The sequence below is a fragment of the Opisthocomus hoazin genome, chromosome 2 (assembly GCF_030867145.1).
Source record: "Opisthocomus hoazin isolate bOpiHoa1 chromosome 2, bOpiHoa1.hap1, whole genome shotgun sequence".
NCBI classification, from domain to species: domain Eukaryota; kingdom Metazoa; phylum Chordata; class Aves; order Opisthocomiformes; family Opisthocomidae; genus Opisthocomus; species Opisthocomus hoazin.
The window spans coordinates 47,488,264-47,511,018 of record NC_134415.1 but is presented as its reverse complement, the minus strand read 5'-3'; the positions used below and the strand labels follow the sequence as shown (position 1 = coordinate 47,511,018).

General features: G+C 37.1%; 1 protein-coding gene across 4 annotated transcripts in view; it reads left to right on the top strand.

Annotated features, from left to right (window-relative positions):
- TASP1 (taspase 1) overlaps positions 1 to 22,537 on the top strand; it is a 94,983-nt gene extending 72,446 nt beyond the window's left edge. For all 4 annotated transcript variants that reach the window (XM_075413499.1, XM_075413498.1, XM_075413496.1 and 1 more), the window contains 3 exons: positions 5,311 to 5,421; positions 10,613 to 10,686; positions 22,344 to 22,537. In XM_075413499.1, the coding sequence (XP_075269614.1) occupies positions 5,311 to 5,421; positions 10,613 to 10,686; positions 22,344 to 22,436 (278 nt within the window). In that variant the 3' untranslated portion in view covers positions 22,437 to 22,537. The remainder of the gene's footprint in view (positions 1 to 5,310; positions 5,422 to 10,612; positions 10,687 to 22,343) is intronic.
- The last annotated feature ends 218 nt before the right edge of the window (positions 22,538 to 22,755 follow it).

Here is a 22,755-nt window from a genome sequence, read left to right as displayed (position 1 = left end):
TTTTGTTTGTTTTTTTCCTGCCCCTTCTTTCTGGTGTGGTCAGTCAGTGCTAACATTATCAGTTAATGCGGTAGCTGAAGTTTTGCTCGGGATTTTTTCATGCCAAATTCTTCACTGTTAAGCCAGTGTAGCTGGGAAGGAACGATGAGTTTCATGAGACTTAATGGTATTAAAAACCCCAGGTTTTTGTAGTTTTGTCATTAGCAAGCTATTAGATCAAAGATTTGTCTAGCAATTCTATTTTATTGCAGTAAAAATTTTTTTTGTGCTAGTAGGCATATTTTGTCTTATTTTTACTGAATTTTTAATTGTACAGCAAGATCTATTAAGAGTACAGAGGAGCAATAATGATGTAGAAGTGTGGGAGCCAGATTACTTTTTCCTTCTAATGAGAAACCATTATGGCTTTAATATACATGGCCGTATTTCAGCTGCACCCTTTCTCTTCCTGTTTAAATACTAATTAACTATAATGTATGAAAAAAACGTTGTTACCTATATTGTTATTTTTTACAGAAGTCTGCACTATTATGTCTTTTTCTCAGTGACTTGGTGGTAACAAAATGATTTTTAGAACTAAATTAATGAAATATGTTCCTAACCTTTGAACTGACAGTGTTTTGAGAATACTGAGGTTAATTCCTGCGCACAGTGTGTGGATTCTGATTAGAAATAAAATGTAATACTGCTTTGTACCATTATTTTTACAGATTTAATAATGGATGGATAGTGTTCAGCTGTCTAGAAACTTGCTTAACATAGACCTACTGATTTGCAGTGTATTGCTGTGTTAAAATATGCCCTTGAGCATAATTGTAATCCTCAGTAAAAAGTCTGCATATCCAGAAATATCTTTGTTTAAAAAAATATATATCTGAATCCCTCCTAACTTTTTTTAAATTGCTTTAATTGGAAAATAATATGCATTCTCTATTTTAAAGAATGCACTGTTCAGTGTGTATCTAATTTGACATGGAGTCTGATTTTTAGGGGAGGAGGAAGAATCTCTCTGAATTTACTGTAGTGCAGAATACTGTAACGTTATTGCTGTAGGTAATTGGTTTTTACTGCCACCCTTCAGAGGTTAATTCCCCAAAACTGCCAGTGCAGTGAGTTGGAGGCATGTACTATATTTTTGCTGATTTTGCGCTGAGATGGTTTAGGTAAAATTGCTGATGAAAGCAATTGGAATGGATGAGGGTGTAGTCGTGCAATTTGCTTCTGATGATTCTGTGGATGGCAACCTCCAGCAGAAGTGGGGAAACAGATGATCTGTGGAATTGGTGTGGGTGAGAAGATCATGAACCATTGCAGGGGTTTTGCAGGTGACTGTATTTGTGTTTTCATTTGCTGTTTGTGTTTGGAGGTGAGAAGGGATATGTTCTTGTTTCAGATTTTTTCTTTCCAGAATAAGGTTTGTTCTGTAGCTGATGATAAGATGGTGTAGAAGATTAAAAATTGGCTCTGCAATGTTATTTACAAAAAAACCCCCAACTTCAGTAGCTCAGCTGACAATACTAAATCTCAGTAATTTCTTGAGTTGCAACTGTGTTTTGGCTCAGTCTCTGTTACTATAGCTCCTAACCATGTCTGGCTGCAACAAGCAAGCCAACATGATCCCATTGTTTTCATCGTTGTGTTGTAGTGTATTGCTAAAGGTGCTACAAGTGAGGATAGCCTGTAGGTTCTGGGTTTTGACGTTGTGCACCACTGGGCAAATAATGCTGTGTTTTTGTCTGTAGAAGAGATAATGCATCCAATCTTCTTTGCTTTGTTTGCATAACACAAACTTTTAAGACATTTCCTGGTTTAATACCCACTACAAGTCACTCTGAGCCACTTGACTCATCTCTGTATCACCCCAGTACTACCATTATGGTCAGTTCTTACAAAAGTTAGTGCAGTAAGACCTGGTCTCATTTGGCATAACCAACATTTGTCCTTATTCCAAGGGCCCGACTTGCGTTATTCTTAAAGAAGTCAGCTTCTTGCTTATCTGCTGTGTTTTATGAGTGCTGAAGTTAAAACTGTACTTTAGCATGCTTTTACCATGCACAGCACTATTAAATTAAATCTTCTTGGGTTTTCTAGTTGAAATACAGTAGAGTGGCAATGTACTTCAGCAAAGGCTGAATTATACAGTCAGTTTCGTAGCTTTTCAGCTTTTAGGATGGACTTCAAAGCCTTTGAATTTTGTAGACTGGTAATAAAGCTTCCATGGCGCATAATGATTGAAGGAAGTAACTTGATTCCGAAAACAATTGTGTACATATTTAGGACAATATGATGGACAGCTTGTTTAAAGTCAATAAATAAATGCTATTTACACTGCTAGAACTGGGATTCTCATGAGTGTAGTTGTGCATGTATAGATAGAGCTTCTCTTTGAATGAAACTGTAAGCTTGAGTTTGTCTTACGTGCCTGAAGCTGAAGTTTTAAATAATTTTTTAAACCCCTTTGTAAAAAAAGTCACAAAACACATATGTTGAGTGGTTACTTTTCTCACTCTGTGCTACACTGAAGATGATAAATGTTTTGCTCTTGCCAAGAAATCCCTGTAAAAATGAAAGAAGTCTGATGAAAATGTAGCATTACATGTTTTGCTGCAGACTTTTCACCTGGAAAGAAATATACTGCCAAGTTTTCTCTTAAAGTTTAAAAGAAAGAGCCTAGCATGGGCAAGTTATTCAGATTATTGAAAATTTGATCAGTGGTGGTGGCATATAGTTGACGAAAATACTGTGAAAAGAAAGAAATATGTGATTGGTTTATGTGCAGACTTTGCTTTCATCTGCTCTTTCCGGAGTGTGGGAGAAAGAAAAACACTGGGGAATAAAAGTGATAAACCCAGTATAAGGATTTCTAGAACCAGACATTAGTGGCATCAAGTGTAGTTGCTGTCAGTTCTTATGCACGTTCATAGAGTCTTAGTGTTTTAGTGTGGGATTAAAAAGTTCTGTCTGTTTAAATACTGTTTGCTGGCTGTGTTCTGCTGAAGTAGAACATTTTTAACCTTTCTAATTAAAGAGATTATTAATATTTTTCACTAGAACCTTTCAAGAACCTTTCACAGGCCTTGAAAGAGGAGAAAAACTGCTTTCAAAAAAAAAAAAGCAAACACACCACCAAAAAAAAACCCGAAAATCCCCAAACTTTTTCTGTTTGCAATGACTTTTTGCCAGAGCATGACTTATGGCCTGAGTAATATATGCATTAGGTCTGCAGACCGAGTTCAGATTAAGACATTGTCCTTGAATTACCTGAGTTTCTGAAGTAAAGATTAGAGGGTGTATGTCCGCTATGAAAAAACCACTTTTTTTTATTCATTTGCTTGCAGAAATTGTACGACATACTTAGCCAGCACTTGATTAATGCAGTGAAAGTGTAGGAGATACACTTAGCATCTTGGAAAGCATGGAACAAAAGATTTTGGTTTGGGTGGTAAAACTTTTTACAACTTCCCAAGCCTTGCATTTCTATTTTAACCAAACATATTTTCCTGTTTTGTTATCTGTTATGTTACGATTGTCTGGATTCTTGGTTCAAAGGAATTTGGTTGCAGTCGGTGAGTAATAGAGTAGGTATAGTTGGTACCTAGTAATAGTTCTTGTACAAAGCAAGTGGTCTCAGTTTGTATTAGATCAAATAAGATACTACGGTTTATTAAGTATACCACATATTTTATATTCCTGCAATATGGACTTCTATTTTAATGACCACCTTGTATCACTTTTGAATATGGCTGCTCTTACGTTGAGAGAGAACATGGTAAAACTTTTACGTTTATCTTGCACTAAACCTTGAGGGTAGTTCTTACTGGTGTTTGTCCTTTTTTTTGTTATTTACATTAAAGGAGTCATTTCAGTCATACAAATAACTGTGGGCACATTGAAGGGGGCTGATGAATAGATATGCTCTAAAGTTCTTGTGGCCATCAAATCCTTTTACAGTGTCTGTACACTAGACATAGGATGCTAATTTATTTAAAAGAAAATAATTGAAAATAAATATATGAAATCTGTTAAAGATTTTATCCTCACACGAGTGGGTTACACTAGGTATTGCTTTATTCACAACTCAGAGTTGGGCCATCACCTCTGTGAGTGGCAAAGCTCAACTTGTTAGACCAGTTTATATACATTTATTAAACCGATTACATCAAGTCTAGAATCTTCATAAGTTTCTAAGCAACCGTTCCATTCCTTTAAGTACGTCATTTATTAAGTTCTTTCTCTTCTTCTGTCTTCGTAGAATTCTCCCTCGCTGGTTTCAGGCCTTGCTTGGTTTCAGGGTCGTCTCGACTTCTTTTGTGAATTCTGTTTGATACAATCCATACAATTAATTTCTGTCCCAATTGCACACATACCGATTGTATGGTTTCTTAACACAGCTGTGTTTACATAGCTGAATCTACGTTCTAGTTCTATGATTTTATTCTATTCTAGAATCAATCTTTATAATCAATTTCTAACAAAATCCCTATTGAAATTGTGTGTTCAACTTTAAATCACAGTGTATTGCAAATGTGTGACTAAGGGTCTATTTGGGCTTAAGTGCAAGAACTTGGTGAATATTGTGGCTCAAGATGTTTTACATCATATGTAAAGCATACCATTGTTTCTACATTTAAAACTACAGGAGTCTCATTTCGAATTACAAAATAGAAAATTAATACTCAGACTTGATTCAGCTAACTTTAACACTTTTCCAGCTTCTGATAGAAGGTGGTTTATGTCATATGTCTTAAGTTGCCAACAGAAAAGCCACTTTAAAAAGTAGGATGTGTTTTATGTTTTCTGCTAATATTCGTAAAACAGCAAGGAAGACAGTCTGTAGCAGTTTCATGATGTCTCTGTATAAAGTGCTTTAAATGGAGAAAAAATGAATAAACTGTAAAAGTGACCCAGATTGGCTTGATGGTTTTTGTATGTGGCTATCTTTGTATTAATTATAGTACAGAAAGCACTAAATACTGACTTGATTTTTTTTCAGCTTGACACTCCATTTTTCATTATTATATCTTCCTTGATCCAAGAACAAATGGTTTTGCACTCACGAATGTAATTTCCAATATTTTTTTAATTACATGTAGCTCTTTTTCCTTTTTTGATTACTGGTAGTATTTAGAAAGTTACTCATTAGAAACACTAGAAAAAATAAAACTGATGCTTTTGTAAAAGCACTGGTTGACCTGACAGTCTTTTCAATGCTTTGTGACAAGATTAAACGGGGAAAGCAGGAAAGTCAAGTAAAAAATACCCAAGAAACTATTCCTATTGCAGATAATTCTCTCCAATTATTTTGCCCAGGTTCACCTTTTCTAGCCAATGAAGATGGTGTTCTCGGAGGTGTGATAGTTCTTCGATCTTGCAGGTGTTCAGCAGATCCTGAATCATCACAGGAAAAGCCAACTTTACTAGGTAAGAAATTCTTACTCATTTTTACTTGAGCTAGGTGCGAACTCAGAGTGAAAGATGAAATACAAGTTGAAAGGCCACAGAGAAAACAAAAAGGAACCGAAATTGTTTGAGATGATAAAACTCTATAGAAATAGTAGTATTAGCCTTGTTTGTTCTTTTAAACTGTGGAAAAGAGCATTCTTTCTGAGTCGTTATTTCGAAGCAGAATTGTGATTCAGAGGGTTGTGTGGGATCCTTTGTCCTGGGTTTGGCCAGGACAGGGTTAATTTTCACCAGAATCCAGGAAGGGGCACAGCCAGGTGGGCTGGCCCAACCCCAACCTGGCCAAACAGAGCCTGGTATTCCATACCATGTGCTGTCACGCTGGGTTCCGGTGGGGGGGCGGCACGGCGGGAACTGTCTCGCGGTGCGGGAGCGCGCAGCGTCGGTCCTGTCCGGGAGAGCGGGACTGTTCTGCGGTCTGTTTTGTCGTGTTTTCTCCTTACCTGTATCGTTGTTGTTACTGTTCCCTCTGTTTGCTGTTCAGTTAAACTGCCCTTATCCCGACCACCCAGTTTCTGCCTCTTTCTTTTCATTCTCCTCCGCACCCCGGCGGGGGGAGGGGCGGCCGCGTGGCGCTTTTGTTGCCGGTGGCAGCCGAAACGAAAACATCCTTCTAAAACCATGGCATAGAAATAACGGTTCCTTGTGGAGAGGCAGGGTATGTTTCTCATAGAAACAATCAGGTTTTTGGCTGGGGGTAATGCATATGACTGTTTACTGCTTCTCAGTGGTTTACATGATAAAAATGCTATCTGTAAAGTTCTTTGTTCCTCCTTTTTGCAGGACAAAATGTGAAAATTTGAAGGATCACTTAAACTTTGGAAGGGAAGTTGTGTTATGGTTAGAAGTTTTTTGTTCAGGAAAATCTGTTCCGAGAAGTTGCTATTTGCATGTGTGAACAACAGGAGTACTTGTTTTTATTGAGATCAGCAGAAAACTGTATTTCACCTCCATCAGTAGCTGATTGGTTAAAAAGCCTCTGAGCTTTACAGCCCTTCAGCCCTGTTTATGTCCTAGAAACACGATCCTCATCTGTCTTGCTGCTTTTACAGCAGAACAAGTATATTATAGTAAACCTTCATGTGGTTTGTTGTACAGAAACAGCTAGGAAACTGAAAGGCTGTAGGTTACTAGCAGAGGTGGGTGGAAATACAACCCAGAGACAGTAAAGCCCTTGTTCCTCTTCGAAGGCATGGATTTGGGATGGGGGGCATATTAATTACTTCAGCATGACACTCGTACCATCTCCTTTGCTGTGGTGTGGTTCTCAGATGTGGGTATATGTGCTGTGTGCATATGTATTGGGTCACATGGACCTGTCTAATATGTATTTGTGTTATGCTGCCAGAGTTAAAGTTGTTTTTCCTTTGTATAGTCCTCTGCCGTATTATTGTTTCCCTGTTTCATGAATCGATGTCAGTAGTATTACAGATTTGAAGTAGCTTTCATATCTTTGAAGATCTGACATGACAAATTTGATCACCTAATTTAACTTTGTGTGTTAGCATCTCACCTAGTAATTACTGAGTTGCGTAATTCCTTTTTAATCTATAGGCTATTGTCTAGAAATAAACCTCTCATTTGTTTTAATTCATTACTGCTTCTGTCCCACTAAACCCTAACATTGTGTCACCAGAGTTTGCCGGCTTGCAGCCAGCCTGGAGTAGCAGGCAGAGTGTGTGCTTAAGGTGAGCTGGCAGATATATTGTTAATGATGGGTCAACGCACACAAACTCCAGTATTTATTGCTGTCTGTTCAAGGACTTCCAGGATGATAGGGTCAAGTTATTACGGTTGCACAGAATGAGATGTGTGTTATCTTTCAGTTTTGTTGCTGTATTACACCTTGCTGGTTTACATTACAAGAATCTTTAAGTATCATACTACTTTGTGTTGGTCAGCTGGAGTCTGATCATATACCCCCTCCAGTCATTCACTCCAACAAGTAATTTTGCTCAATACAGTTAATAACAATCATGTTTCTCTACCCAGCAGTTGAAGTTTATGTGTGTTTTATGCTTTTTGTCAACATCTCATCTCATCCGTAAGAGTTTCAGTACGTTTATTTTTTTATTACAAACAGCCAGAGATTTGAGATGTGAATCCTTATTATTCTGATGATGGTTCTGGGATTATCCTGATGGACAACAAAGGAATTTTGGAAGGCTTGGTTGGGAAAAGGTTTTAGAAATAGGTTTTTTATATTGTATTTTTTTGAAGTTGTTACTTGAATGGCTTGTCTTTTTGAAGAAGTAGACTATGAAATAAACTTTGACCATCATCTGATTCTTGTCTATCTGAAAGCCAAGGCTGTCTAATCCTGACTCTAGAAACAGGACATAGGTTGCTGGCCATACAGAGAATGTTGCAAGTTTGATTTATAATTTTCACATTTAAGAATGGAATAATTGTGACATTATTCATCTAGTGGAAGAGCATCCTGCGTCAAATACTATCCCTAAAAAGGAGTTAAGAAGATGAAAATACAGCTTTGATTAAATAAGAACAAACAAGATCAACTTAACCTTGAACTTCTTATGTTTGGAAGTGAGAGAAATACTTCTACTCATATGTTTGTCAGTCACGTAAGAAAACATGTTCCTATTAAGGAAGATTTGGTATTTTTTTCTTCAAAAATTAATAAGGAAAATCCTCATATATCATACATGATAAGTAAAGATGAATTGTCCATTGATTTTCAGTTTTATTTCCACTGAAATAAGATTAATGTAGCACAGCTTGTTCTAAAGATATTTTTTCTGTACCACAGATATTTCCTACCTTGTAGTGTATACTGAGTTAATGTATGTAGTATTTGTGGTGTTTGGTTTGAAGATAAGTTGTTCAATACTGAAAAACTCAGTGCATAGAATAATGAAATCTCATGTCTTTATTGCAGGGATGATTTTTTTTTTAACTGTTAAATTGCAAGCAATTGATTTATTGAATGGGTGAAAAATGTCTTCAGATAAATATTTTGATTAGGATTTTCATTGTAATTCCACTATTTGTAATAGCTGGTAATAACCATGTTTCATGCTGGTGCATACTACCTTTGGTGGACAATGTAGAAGGAAAAAAATTATTAAAAACTTTAAAGAGTATGCCTGGAGTTATCGAAGGCAACAAAATAATATTTTGAGGGTATTTGGCCTGAACTGTTGCCCAACTTCTCAAAATTGAAAGATAAGGTTAAATTTGTCTCCACAAAAGAAATGCTTTCACTGACAGTTGAACCTTTAGGTTGTTAGGGAGAGGTTGGCCTCATAGAATGCAGTTGCATTGCACTAAATATGTTTCACTCTACGAAAGCTTTTGACTAACCTTTGACGATATCAGTCATGAATCTATTACGGGGGAGCAAAGCGCACACTGAAATGAAGTTCAGTTTTCTTTTATGATGATATCTACATACCTGTGAGAATCTTCAGGTCTTGCCAGGACTGTCTGAACTTTGATGTTCTACTCTGGGTTAATTGCTATGCAAGGATAAATGATTCAAAGAATAAGCATGCTCAGCATGCTGTGACTTTCATCAACCATATTAAGGGACCGTGAGGAAGAGGAATAGGAAAGAATAAGATTTTTAAAACATCTAGTGATGCTTTTTGGAGTATGTGAAAGTCTCTCTCTAAAGAAATATGTGGAAATAGCTTTTCATGGCGTTTTGTGTAATTCACATAAAATGACTCCTGTAATCCAAAGGAAGAATTTGTACTTCCGTGAAATTTTTTAAACCTTTACAGTATTCTGTGAAAAACCCTGACTTCTGATCAGCAACTCTTTCTTTCTTTTTCCCCCTTCCAAATTACATGGTTAATGAACAGAAAGAAAAATGGCTGTGATGTAGAGCAGGAAGAATACAGTGTGGCAGTATAAAAGGCTCCACTGGATGGGAGCTAAACATGTGAATAATGTCTGAATTTTGTGTTGCAACTGAGTAGGGGGTTGTGTGTCTGTATAACGGTATCTATGTATGTATCAGGGAATTAAAGATCACTGTAATGGGCTGTTTAAATGACTGATAAATCATGCCACTTTCAAACTTCAAAACAACACCTTACTGGATTAACATGCATTAGCATTACACTTTAGCAGTGGTTAGTTTTCTTAATCATTATCACTACAAACACAAAACTGTTGGTCTTTAACGTTTGTATCCCAAATTTGCTGTGAGTATACCATACCAGAGAGCTGATGTTGTATAGCTAGTGCTGGAAGTCAAGGTGATCAGACCTGAAAGTACTTTGATGGGGAAGCCAAAATGAAAATGGGCTCATTTCTTCTCCATGTTTCTTTCCTCTCTTACCTCTGGTGCTCCTTACTCCCTCCACAAAGAAAGGGGGTGATTACATATGCTCTTGATGTAATTCAGCTTACTTTTGGGACCAGGTCTTGCTCTAATTTTGCCAGGCATCTTTCTTGCTTATTGTGCAGTGTTATTCTACTTCCATTGGACATCCTGCCTTTTCTGCAGTATTATTTTGCTTTCACCAGATGTCTTTCCTGCCTGCTCTACATCTTTAGTTCTCATCTTGAAGACTTTACTACTTCTGCATGTTTTCCTGTATCCTACTTGTGCAGCTAAACCACAAATCTCCATTTACCTATTGGTAGTTAAATATTATGTATATATTTATGCTAAATTCTGTGAAAAAAATGCTCATTACTGGTTATTCTGTTGGTAGTGTTGCAATTCTACAGATTTCTTGTACGCCATCTAGGTTTATGCTATTGTAGTGTGCTTACGCCTGGGTTCAAGGCGAACAAATGCAAGTTATATCTGCTTCTACTTTATTGGTGGAACAGGCTTCTGCTTTAGATTCAGTCCTGTCTTTTAACAGTAGTTGCAGTTCATGTATTTCTCATCTTGGAGGCTCCATAGCATTGAAGTATTGTTTTCATTCTGGGTATTAGTTCTGCAGTGTGTGACTGCAAATAGTGAAGGAAAATCTTGTTTATTTGATAGCTATTTCCTTTGAGATTGAATTATTCTGGTAAGTAGTTTTTTCTTTAAGTTGGTTTTTTTTGTCCTTTCCCAAACTATATTTTAAGCTATATTTGTTTCTCAATATTCCAGTCTTACTAAATTACATCTTATCTTTTAAACCAATGCATTTTTTGTGACTTCTTGCATTTTCCTTTATAGTGGAATTTCTGTGGAGCCATACAACAGAGAGCATGTGTGTAGGATATATGTCTGCACAGGATGGCAAAGCTAAGGTAAGCCATGAGGAATAGGTTGTAATACAGTAGAGTGAGTGCAGAAGCTAAGGAGAATATGAAATAATGATAATGAAATATATAAGAAATTTCTGTCTTTAAGAGAATGGAAAAAGTAATGGGTGCATAAGCAGTTAAATGTATCTATTGATTGGGCATTTCTAATACCTTTTTTTTTAATTGCAGCAGTTAACAAACCTACGGTAACAGGTGTATTATGTCAGGAAAAGGTGCCATAAACACATTCCCGTTCCCTCTGCTGGCAGTAATTGTGTTTGAATAACTTCATCCAGCTTGATTCAGTTACACTGGCTATTTAGGGTGTTAATGGTGTTTTTCCACAGGCATTTCTTCCTTCATATAAAGCATTTGCACTGAGAAAGAAGGGAGAGGTTATAAAACAAACTTCGAGGTCGTTCCTAGAACAGTCTCTGTGGTAAACAGTTTAGATATTAACCTCCACGATTATTTTCGTTTCTTGGGGTCTAATTATATTTTTTTTCTGGAATGAGAGAAGTATGTTAAAACTGAGTTTAGCAGTGGAAACCGGGAAAAATCCTTAACATTAAATAATAGGAATTAACCAAGATGATGAGAGCCACCTACTCATAGGAATATAGCATTGAGAGGAGGAAACAGGCAGGTTTTCCTATGTAGCAACTAGAGCATTTAGGAGAAGTGTTTGGTCAATGAGAACAAACATGGAAGAAGGTGCAAGCAGAGGCAAAATCATAATTTCTGTAGGCATTTATAAATGTACAGCTGTCAGTATTCAAGACTAAGAGTGAGCAATGAGAACTGATTAAAGGAAGTGACAGAAGTGGAGAAAAGAAGTAGAATAAGAAGGCGGCTCCCCCATCTGGTTAAACTACTGGCAGGGGTGTTTACTGGAACATTTGCATGTATTAGAGGAGGAGATGATAGCCAGGAACTTTATACCAGCAGATAATAGCAAGAAAGACATTCAACATTTTGATGGTAGAATTCAAAGAAGAATGAATTTTAAAGCCTGGAAAATGAAAGAATTTGAGGGCCTGGATTTGTTGGCTCGCTATAGAAACGACTGCTTGTGGATCTGCTGAGGAAGAAAGTTTAGTCATTAACAATGAAGGGGGAGCGGAGTACAAAATCCAAACCTTTATCTTTGGTGGTTTTTTCTTTTTTTTTTCTTTATTTCCCCCTGTATTTCATTTGAGAGATAAATACAAAGGAGGACATGAGTGAGATAATAAAAGAACATACAAAAGAAGGAAATTGACGTCAGATTATTTTAACCAGCAAGAGTCGTGTAACATGCTGTTTGAAGCACTGGGGATGAATGAGTTCATCCTGAAGGAGTAAAATGTATAGGAAGGAAAGACAAGAATGCCCCAGGAGGAGGAGGAGAAGGAGGAAGATAAAAAGCAGCTAGTGAAGGAAGTGCTGGTAGAGGTGTTATTGAAGTACCCGCTTTCATGGCTTATGGAGTTCTTTCCAGCTGATTACCCATGGAATAGGGTGTAGTTTTACTTGTTTTCTTAGTATTTATTTTAGATTTATTAGAAAAGAATGCAAACTAAAGGTAAAAGCTCAGACTGAATTTAGTGAAGCTAAAGAAAGCTCAGCTGCAGATGTTGTAGTATTCGCTAGTTAGTTTAAAAGTCATTATATCGTGTTCACAGTGAAATAAGGAGAATTATTAGAATGCGCAATGTTAAATTATTACAGTGTGTACCCCTGCCTCTGGCTTGCAGTACAAGCTCAAAATATTATTGTTTCTTCCTGGTAGTGTCTGTCTAATTAATAAATAAATGCTAAATATGAAATCTGTCTGGTACTGAGTACTAGCATGACAGTGCCATGCCCAGAGATGTTTTCCTACTCACAGTTGCAACATTTGACATCTAGTGTACATTGTTTTCATACTGCTGGTAAATTCTTCAGCTGGTAATCTTGATTGCGCTGACAGACACAGCTGCTCTTCTTGGTTCACTTTTAAATTATGTTTTTGACCTTCATTGAAGAGTTAATCCCCCTCCCTTTTTTACTCCTTTGAGTCTGTGGCTATAAATGCTTTCCAGAGAAAATCCACAAATGCTTTTGCTGCTGTCTTCTATTGATCAAAAAAGCTTTCTGTCGTAAAAGCTGGAATTTTATTCTGCTACAACTAGGGCTAAATCATAGATGGAAAACTGGGCTTGAAATAGAACACAATGTATTGCAAGTTTAAAAAACAAAACAAAATCCCTTTTATTTAATAGAGTAACTGTTTTGGTACTATTAATTTTGACTTCTTGCCACGAAAGAGTAATGGTGTAAGAATTCATAAAAGTGTAAAATATCACTTGCTTATGAGTACCATAGGAAAATGATCAGGCAGCGGCTTGTAGGGAAACATCTTGCTTTCCTGTTTTTTATGGGTGATAAAGAGCTTTAGTTTTTATTTCTTTCATCAATCTAGGACTCAAGTGTTATTCTTAAACCAAGGGGTAGTCACAGTGGCTGATTTTGGGCTGGTTCAATTTAATGAACATGAAAACATTTTTGTAACAAGATTTTTAGTAAGTGAGAAGGTTTTTAATTGTCTAGTGCTAGAAATTAGACAAATATTAGAATCGTAATTATATAAAGGGGTACATACTAAGGGAAAAAAGGATCCTGCTTGAATCTTAATGTGAGTCTTGGGCATTGGAGTTCAATGCATTTCATAATACAACGTAGCAAATGGTGGTTCTGAACCCCAGACAAAGACGGTGGAGATATAGGAGGCCTTCCTTACAAGGCAAACACTAAGACACTTATAAGCTGGATGCCAGCTCACCTGAAGGCACTAGTATGCTCGAGAGGTGGAAACATACTCAACCAATTAACTATCAGTAACTGCTTAAAAGAACAGTGGGATGGGAAAGTGGGATCAGAGACTTGAAGTGGTTTCTACATCCTGACCTTCTGGCTTTTAGCACTGTGAGCTCTCCAAGTACTGATTTAGAACTATCCTTGCAGTGGGGGTTTATTTCCTCCCGATTTAGAAAAGACTGGGTTCTGCAGCTCACCTCCAAACTAGACTGCCTAAATGCTAACTTGCCAGCCTAAACGTATAAAATGGCTGAGCCTGCAAGAGCTGTGGAACAGTTTTGCACTGTGACTAATAATTGTTTGATTTGAAGCATACTTTCTGGAAAGGTGTCCAGTCTTTTTTTGGAAAACCAGTTGCCTGGGCAAGTCACCATTTCCTGTTGAACGTTGGTTTAAAATGTTTGGTTGCATGTTACTTTAAAAATACTGTGGAGTCTTGCTAGATGAACTCAGTTCACACCTTATTGCCGACACAGTCATCTCTGGTTGCGTGTCCCATTACCTGCCTTTAGATCTCTCTCAACACTGGAAGTATTTCAGCTGCTCCACCACTGACAGCACTAGCAATATCATCTTCCATACCTGCATAGTGGATATCTCATTGACTTAACTCTGATTCTTATGCCCTCGAACCCTTACATCACTGCCACAAGCAGCTGATCAAAGCATATCCTTGCTGGTTCAACTGTGCTCTTCTTCATTTCTTATCATCCCTCTTGACACGAGCAGTTTCATAATCAGTGCTTGTTGTCATATATTGGATGTGGAAGGAAACAAGCTTTTTGTCTGAACAGCTTAGAGGTTTTTTTATATACTTCATGGAACTAACCTATACCATCTATTGCTGCAAGTTCTTCATGCTGGTGCCTGGGAGCCTCAACGATGATGAGCTTAAGGGACAGATACGTTCTGTTTTAGAAGTTTCCAGTCCTAGATTTCTTTCCTGAAGCAATACCGTGACAGATTGTTTCAACATCAGGCCTGTTCTTCGGGAAGATGAATGAACTTCCTGCGATCTCCTGAAGCAAGTTCCTGCATTGCTATCTGTATGATGGCAGAATTGTCACATAAGCTGACACTCAATTATTTCTAAGCTGTTAGTGAGGCTGTTAGAAATATTCAAGGCTGCTGTGGAAGTTTCTGGCTCGGGCCATGAGAATAGATAGGAAATATTAGTCTGTGGACTACTTCTGCACTTACCGAGCTCCTTTTGTGGCATTAACTGCTGCATCAGCTAAGGTTAAGACTATTAGATTGAAGGACTAGGAGGTTAATATCTTCATGAACTGAAGAGGTGTGTTTATTCCTTTTTGTTACTGTGATGTTGACTCCTGAATTACTTGATAAGAATTCAAGATCTTTGATAAGCAGTTAGCTCTTTCAGATTTCCTGCCCAAACTTTCTTCTCTCTCTGAGACTCTAGTCTTCAGAATAACCTTCCAGATGTTTTTTTTATGTATCTGTAATATATCCAACAGCTGGTCACAGCATCAACTAAGAAGGTCATCCTGTTACTGAAGCTCTAACCTCTTGAATATACTGTGGCAGCTCTCAGTTTATCAGTTCCAGCTTACCAGAACTGATTAGTTTACATTCTAAGAGCTTAAGCAATTATATTGTCATCATGGGGGAAACAGCTATATTCTGATGACTGCAGTGTTGCTTCTTGGGGTTCTGTCCATGCTGTCGCAGGCAATGTGCAGTATTTGAGGTCTTAACAGTTGGTGTAGCATTTGGTAGAGCAGTTTAAGTGTCAGTTTGCATGAAGGGCTTTGAGACCTTCTGCCATGTAATTTGGGAGGGGGAGAAATAACTCCTTGAATTCACCCATAACGTGATTTTTAGATGTAAATAGCAAATGGGAAACTAAGGAGGTTAGTGAGTAGGTTACAAGTTAATGGACTCCTCTTAGTTACATAGTCTTCATATCTTCTTGTTTCTTGTCTGCTTGGCCAATGGAGGATGCTACGAAGGAAAATACTTTCTTCAATCTCAAATGACAGCGCAGCGTATACCTGCAATGTGAATTCACATACCAATTGCATCTTTTGAAGGTTCTGGTTATGGGTAGGCAGCTTTTCTTTGATTTAATACTGTGCGCATAAGCAAGCAGGAGCCCTTTTATCTCAAGCAGGGTCTGCAGAGTATTTGTTCGCTCAAGATCGATGGTATTCTGTGGGCAGGATGTGCCACAGACCTACTTTTTTCGTGAATCTCCCAAGTTTCTTGTATTATCCTAATGATTGAGTGTAGTTGGTGGTGGATGATGCTTTTGCTTGAAAATAGGTACTTCGTCACTGTGTTTTCGGTAGTGTTTGAAGTCAGAGTGCTTTCTTTCCAGTGAAAGATCCAATCTCAATACCAACAATGTGCAGTTTTGGTCCTGTGTTATAATTTTTCAGCTGACTATGGTTCTTAGTATGTGTAAATTTACTATATGATCTGTGTATAAATGTTGCGATACTTTTGATACATCCTTGTAGTTCAGCTTCATAGGTTTTAGTTTTTGTAACAGCCAGATAACCTAGAAAACTAATTTCTAAAAACCTAGTTGTAATATTGAATGTAGTCCAGTTCAGTTGCCAGTTTAAATCTCTCTTTGGCAGATATTCAGTTCTTATAACATGAATTACTAAGCTTTATGTTATGGCAGGTTTTAATATTGCAAAACTACATATGCCATTCTTTCCATTTTTTAATGAACCAAATTCAAGTTGCTTTGCAAGATATAGGGTGACAGTAGTGGAAAGTGTTGCATCACGCTGTGTTTGAAAACATCCATCAGCAACAACTGATGTCTACATCAAATGTGGTTTGCAATATGCAAACAGAAACTTTATCTTTGACAATTAATTTCACTTTCTGGTATGAGAAAACATAGTGGACAGGAAGACCATTTCCAGTTCACTTTTTCTGTCAAGACATTAGGTGTCAGAATCAGATTTACTTGCTTTTGCTAAATTTTACAGTGTTGGTAAAATTACTTGCCTCTGCGTTTGAAGTGATAAATATGACAAACTGATTGTACTGATTGTTGTTGGTTTTCTCATGATGGGCTTCTGTGTTTTACTTTCTGAGTAAAAGGTCTGTGAAAGCCCTTTGTCAGGAGAATGGTAGTTATCCGGTGCTCACTGGGTGAAGAAATACGTCTTGAAAGAATCCTAATTCTAATTTGAAAATTAGTGGAAAAATTTACTGAGCCTGTTTAGTTAACAGAAATACTAAAATAATTCAGTCATTCATTTCAGAGTACAGAGACAGTCTTTTAACTTTATGAGACAGGAAAAGTATGTGTCACTGTTACACTTTTTTTTGTTCTTTAATCTGCACTCTTGTCTGGAGACTGGGGAATCAGTCAGAAACTTTTGCTTGAAAAGAACTCTGTGCATACAGTTGAGCATCCAGTTCTCTCGTAAAAATAACGTATTTATATTTGTTGGAAATAACCTTCAGTGCTAAGATACCAGTTAAAATACTTGGCTTGCAGACCTTCATGGAAATTAAGGGCTCTGAGATGGGAAGTTCAGTTTTTTGGGTTGAGTTCTTGCATAAAGCCAGTAGTTCTGGAACTCTCCTCATATTTAGCCAACATATTTTAGAATGGTGCAGAGGAATATGGGATTGTGTATCCAGGTGCGCAATATAAATGCAATAACCTGACTTGGCACCTGCAATTCAGAATGGTAAAAATCACATTTTAATATGTATGGCAGTGTTTTAGAATACCTCTACAAAAGCCTGGGATGCTGAGCTGAATAAATAATTGTTTGGTACATGGCTTTAGACTGTCTAAATACATGTGTGAATGATTTAGAGAGATTAAAATGCTTTAGTTTTCAACTTTCAGAAAAAATTCAAATTCAATAATGCATTGTATTAAAGTTTTTAGATACATAAGTAGTGTATAGTAATATACTTAACCCACAGAATGAATTTGAGCTTGGAACGCTGTTAGCTTCCTAAGCAACCTATATGTAGAATCAGTGTTTTTCATGCCAGAGAGGCAGAAGCACACCATCAGTACATCTGTATTTCTGTCTTTTTGCCAACAAGGACAATCATTCTGAAGCTCCCTCCCCCTTTTTTTTAAGATTTCACCAAACGAGCTGCACATGGGATATTCTGATAGCAGCAGTTGCCAGTATTTTGCAGGGCACCTTCTCCTGCCATATGGTAGGTGTGCATTCTAGCCATGTTGGAGGAGAGCTTCCCGGGAGACGGAGCAGCAGAAGATGGCTGTTGCTGCCAAAATGGGCTAGTACTGCCTAGAAAATAAACTGAGAATAAGTGGCCAGATTGGTCTCATGGTGGAAGTGTGTACCCAGCTAGAAAGCTTGTAGAAACTCTGAGTCATTCTGAATTTCTAAAGAATGTATGGGTTTGGTGGTACTCTTTAAGGAGTAAGGTGGTAGAAAGCAATTTCGTTAAGTATATGATGTCCTTGGTCTTTCATTATATTTCATCTCAATAGGGTAATGAATGGAAAAAGTTTGTTTTATAAATTATTCTGTCCAAAGCACATCCTGAGCATGTAATAAGAAAGCTAAACGCGTGAAGTACTTCTTACATTTGCTTAAGAACTGAATGTGCTGCCATCTGGTAGTTGTACTCTGTCCTATTAGCAGTGTTTGAATGATTTCAGTTTTCTCATGCAACACTGTCTGTCATTTGGCTTAAATTTTAGATTCGTTTTAAAACATTATATTTATGCTTTTAATAAAAAAAAAAAAGAAGCTGTTGTGACAAACGTACTTGTATGTGAATAAAAGGAGGACACTAGCTCTTTAAAGACTAAAAACTTCTTTACATTTGTTGGTCTCAAGATTGTTTCAGAATCGTTGTCTATGAGACACGAAGAAAGTCTTGTCAGTACTTGTAGTATTTATTTATTTTAAAAACTTATACTAAAAATATGTACCTTGAAAAGTAGATCAAATGTTTGTGATGAAAAGATGAAACCATATGTTGTCCCCGTGGCAGTTAACACTTATTCCAGGGCAGAAAGACATATTAGTTTTGGACTTGAAGGGCAGTGGGAAACTTTCCAGTGTGCATCAAAAGGGACTGAGAGAGAGTAACGTTCCACGGGCAGTGTCTGCAGCACTGGGGTTGGGGGAACTGGTTGCTCTGTGGTTTTGGTTTGGTTAGGAGGGAAAAAGGGAAGGTGTGTTTGGATGGCAAGTACACAGAGCAAGATTCAGAAGGTTGGGTAGCTTGTCTGTGCTTTGTGGAGGGGTGGGAAGCAAAATCAGGTACTTCATCCATCATTTACCACTTTTACCTTTTGAACTGTGGGCACGAGGTTCCTCCTTTAAGCTGCAAAGATCTGTGGTGACTACCTGGTTTCCTATGTGTCGGGACCTCTGCTCCTACTAGGCCCTCACCAACTTCACTTTTCTCTAGGAGAGCAAATCAAATCAGAATATTCTCAGGGACAGTAAAATTTCTGTTTATGGAACTGAAGACACTGATAGCCTCGTCATTCTTAATCTACCTTTCCTTAGCATAGTTTCCTCAAAGAGAGGCTTCCGTGGAGCTCAGTGGAGAAGTAATTCAGGAAAACTTTCTTGTCCTGTTTTTGTGCTCCCAGGCACAATTTCTCCCAGATGTGGGTTCATTCAACTTGTGAAGCTGAAGGACTAGTCACATTCAGTTAAAAGCTTTCCAGTGGTGTTCTTTTTTGTTTGCTTTTCATTTTTATGTTGTTCAAATCTAAACCTAATCCACTGTACAATCTGGACTTAATAAAAATATGATGTTGGGATATAAAAATGTAACAAACTGTACAAATAAGTACTGTGGTTGCATTTAAAAATATTAAATGTTCTTTGATCTTTCTTGTTATTTACGAGAGTTTGTTGGTATGATTAAGAACAAGGGAGATACAATTGTAAGAATTCACTTGAGAGTTTATCTGAAATTGTCATGGCAATGTTATCCTTCTGTATTATGTATTAGATATATTTTAAATGCTGTTACCTTAGGTCTGTCTCGGTTTTGTTCTAAGTAAGGCAGACATTGATGAAAGTAATAAGTAGTCGTCAGTGTAAAACAGCATCTGTATTTGCTCGGTCATACAAACTATGCAAATAAACAGGATGCAAGGCTTTAAGAAAGGGTTTGCAATATGTGTTTTAGGTGTTTCTGTAAATGAAAATGTGAAGATGCTAGTGTATAGTAGTTTAGGGTTTTTTGTATGGGAAACATGTTTTTCCTTTTATAGGAAGTGAGGTTTTGTATAGGAAGTGTGTTTTGGACAGCTATTTAGGCATAGCTACTTGATAGTGTGTTGATAGAACTGAATATCTGCTTATCCCCTCCTGTATATTTTCCTTTCCTTGCTCAAAAACTTACTATGATATTATGCTTAACTAACTTTTAAAAATAACAAGATCTATAAATTTCATGTGGATTCAATGAAGCCTCACATTTTGCTCCTGCAATTACATAAGGGTCTATAAGGCATTTAACTTTGGATTGTGGGACAAGTCAAGCCTGTGCAAAAGGTTAATTCATAACTTGGGTCAGAAAACTAATTTAAACAGATGAGGTCAGTTGCAGTTATAATTAAAAAATTTGATTATAAGATTCATGATAATTCTAATAGTGCTAATATTTCTTCTGCTTCAGTAACAAGCTTCCTCTCTTATGCCTCTTGGCAGTATCCTTGGGCCTCTGTGCTTTTTATTGTATTGCTACAATGATTTGCTAATAATTCTGACTGATCACTGTAAAAGTGATCTCACTTATAAATGGTGCCTGCCTTATAGTGGATGGCTGGTTTGCTTTGACTGCAGTATCTCATTAAAAAATCAGTGGCATTCTTCCACTGAGGAAACAATCGTAGAGCAGTGCTGCCTTTACACTGTCATCCTATCCCGCTTTTCGTTTAGAAATTTTCACAGACCTGGAAAAATTTCTTGGGTCTGTTGGTCATAAAATAAAAAATATCCATCTTGTTTTTCTTCCTTTTAATTTTTTTTTTCTTTAAACTTACGAAATGACATCTCCAAAAATTGTCAGTTAGAATTTGGGGAAAACTGTAACAGATTTGAAAGGAATCTTTTCTTCTTGAAGTGACAAATCAGGGACATAACCAAAATTTTACTGGAAGTAGGAAGATGTTAATGTATGAAGCAGGAAGGCCAGAGATCAAAGTTTTACCAGTAAAGTGAAAACTTAAATGTTTTTTATTAACTTTAATTCTGTAATTTAACTGAAAACAAGTCCACCTAAGAGCAGACACCAGGATACCCTTATCAAGAAAGGAATTAAAAGAAGTTGCCTCTGAGATACAAAATGTCTCTGATGCAATGAATTGTGGCTACAGTCTCAATTTTCTGCGTAATTAGTGCAAGCTATTCTTGCTGAATTTTTACATTTAAACTTTTTGTCACAACCCATTGCCTTATGGCAAATTGTACATAAGTCTTTTAAATGGCGTAATGTACTTACAAAAACATAAAAAAGTAGTTGGCTGCACTATCAGGAAGCTGGAATTTCTGAATGCCAGCAAATTCTGTGTTGTGAGCTTTACATCATAGTCGGAATAATTTCTAGATACTAATTTAGTAATTGTTCAAGTGTTACATTGTCTGAGCACTAATGAATCACTTGATGAAATGTGTAACTCATGAGGGGAACGGAGGCCAGCGCTCCTGCTTTGGTGGGAGGGATGGCTGGAGCGTAGCTTGAGCTGGTGAGTCCCTGCCATTCCCCCTTTCTGCCTCCAGCCTGTGGAAATGCTGTTATCAGCCCTGTTGTGTTTTAGAGTTACACTAAGGTAATTTTTTATGTTTTACCAGAGACCACTCAGCAGCTCTGAAGTAGGAAACAGTAAAGCTTGTAAAAACATGCTTCTGACTTCTTTTTGTTGTTCTGTTTAAATGCTGCTTTAGCCACTTGGCCCTGTATGAAAGCAATCGATGTATCAGTAAATGGCTCTTGCTGTAGCTCAAAACAACAGTGTGGATGAAAACATAAGCAATTTTCATAGTATAAAAATGTGTGCAAAGGGGAAAAAAAAGTCATTACTTTTAACAATGTCAAAGTATCTTTTAATAAGTGAATGCTTTTGCCCATCAGTAATAAAATGCACCTCAGAATATAAAGAATCTTTAACAGATTTTAAGTGTCACTGAGTTAAAAGCTGAAGTTTTGTGTGTATGCACGCGACCACTGTCTGGCTTTTACTTTTTGGCTGAAATATTACAGAGCTATGTCAAAGGCCTGCTTTTAAAACTTCTTCATGGAAAAGATGCCTGTTGACAGAAACACAATTGCTCTTTGGGTCCATTTATTTGACAGTTGGCAACAAATACTCTGGAGGATGTCTTTGGTTTTCTTAGGTGGACGAGTAGATCTTTTATGCAGAGAAATTTCTGTTTGCATCCTGATCATCACAGTTGCCTTATGCTCTGAAGTGTTAGTTTATCTCTGTCAAATAGTTCACTGAGTCTGAGGTTTCTGTAAGGTATATTTCTGTATGCAGTACTGAACTCCGTAAGAAACAGACTTATAAACATGGCATGCCACAGTTATTTTTCTTTTGTCTTCACGCGGGATATTCCTTTCTTGTATTTTGGGTCATCCAGTTTAGCTTTTGTACACATTCATCATGGTCCTTCTCTTCATGTGTTTAACACAAACAAAATGAAAAAAGAATCTCAGTTGTGTTTGCACCTTTTCAAGTTGCTTTGTAGTTTGCCCTCAGACTTCAGTGATGGAACAGCTTAATTGTTCAATACTTACAAGCTTGCTTTGTGTCCTGCATAATTTTGCCTCTCATCTCACTCAATAATACTCTCTTGACTCTTCCACAGACTCACATTTCAAGACTTCCTCCTGGAGCTGTGGCAGGACAGTCCGTGGCAATAGAAGGAGGAGTTTGCCGGCTGGAGAGTCCAGAAAGCTGAACATCTGATTCCTCACTTCATTGCAAAGAATGTGAATGACATTTTGTACATTAAGTTTTTTTTGTGTTTTAGCAGATGTTGGAAATTCTACTCTTGTTTTATACCCCGTATTGCAACCATGTGCACCATAACTTGAGACAAGTGCTGCTGTAGCTTATGTTCTCACTCTGTGAATGGGGGGGTGTGCATGTTCATTTTCTCCCTAGTAAAATAGGAACTCTTCCCAGTTTTGTGCAAAGATTGCACATGATTAATGATTCTGTTTTCATTGTTTTCTGTTTGAAAAATAACTGAAAGTTTAAAAAAAATTGAATTTAAA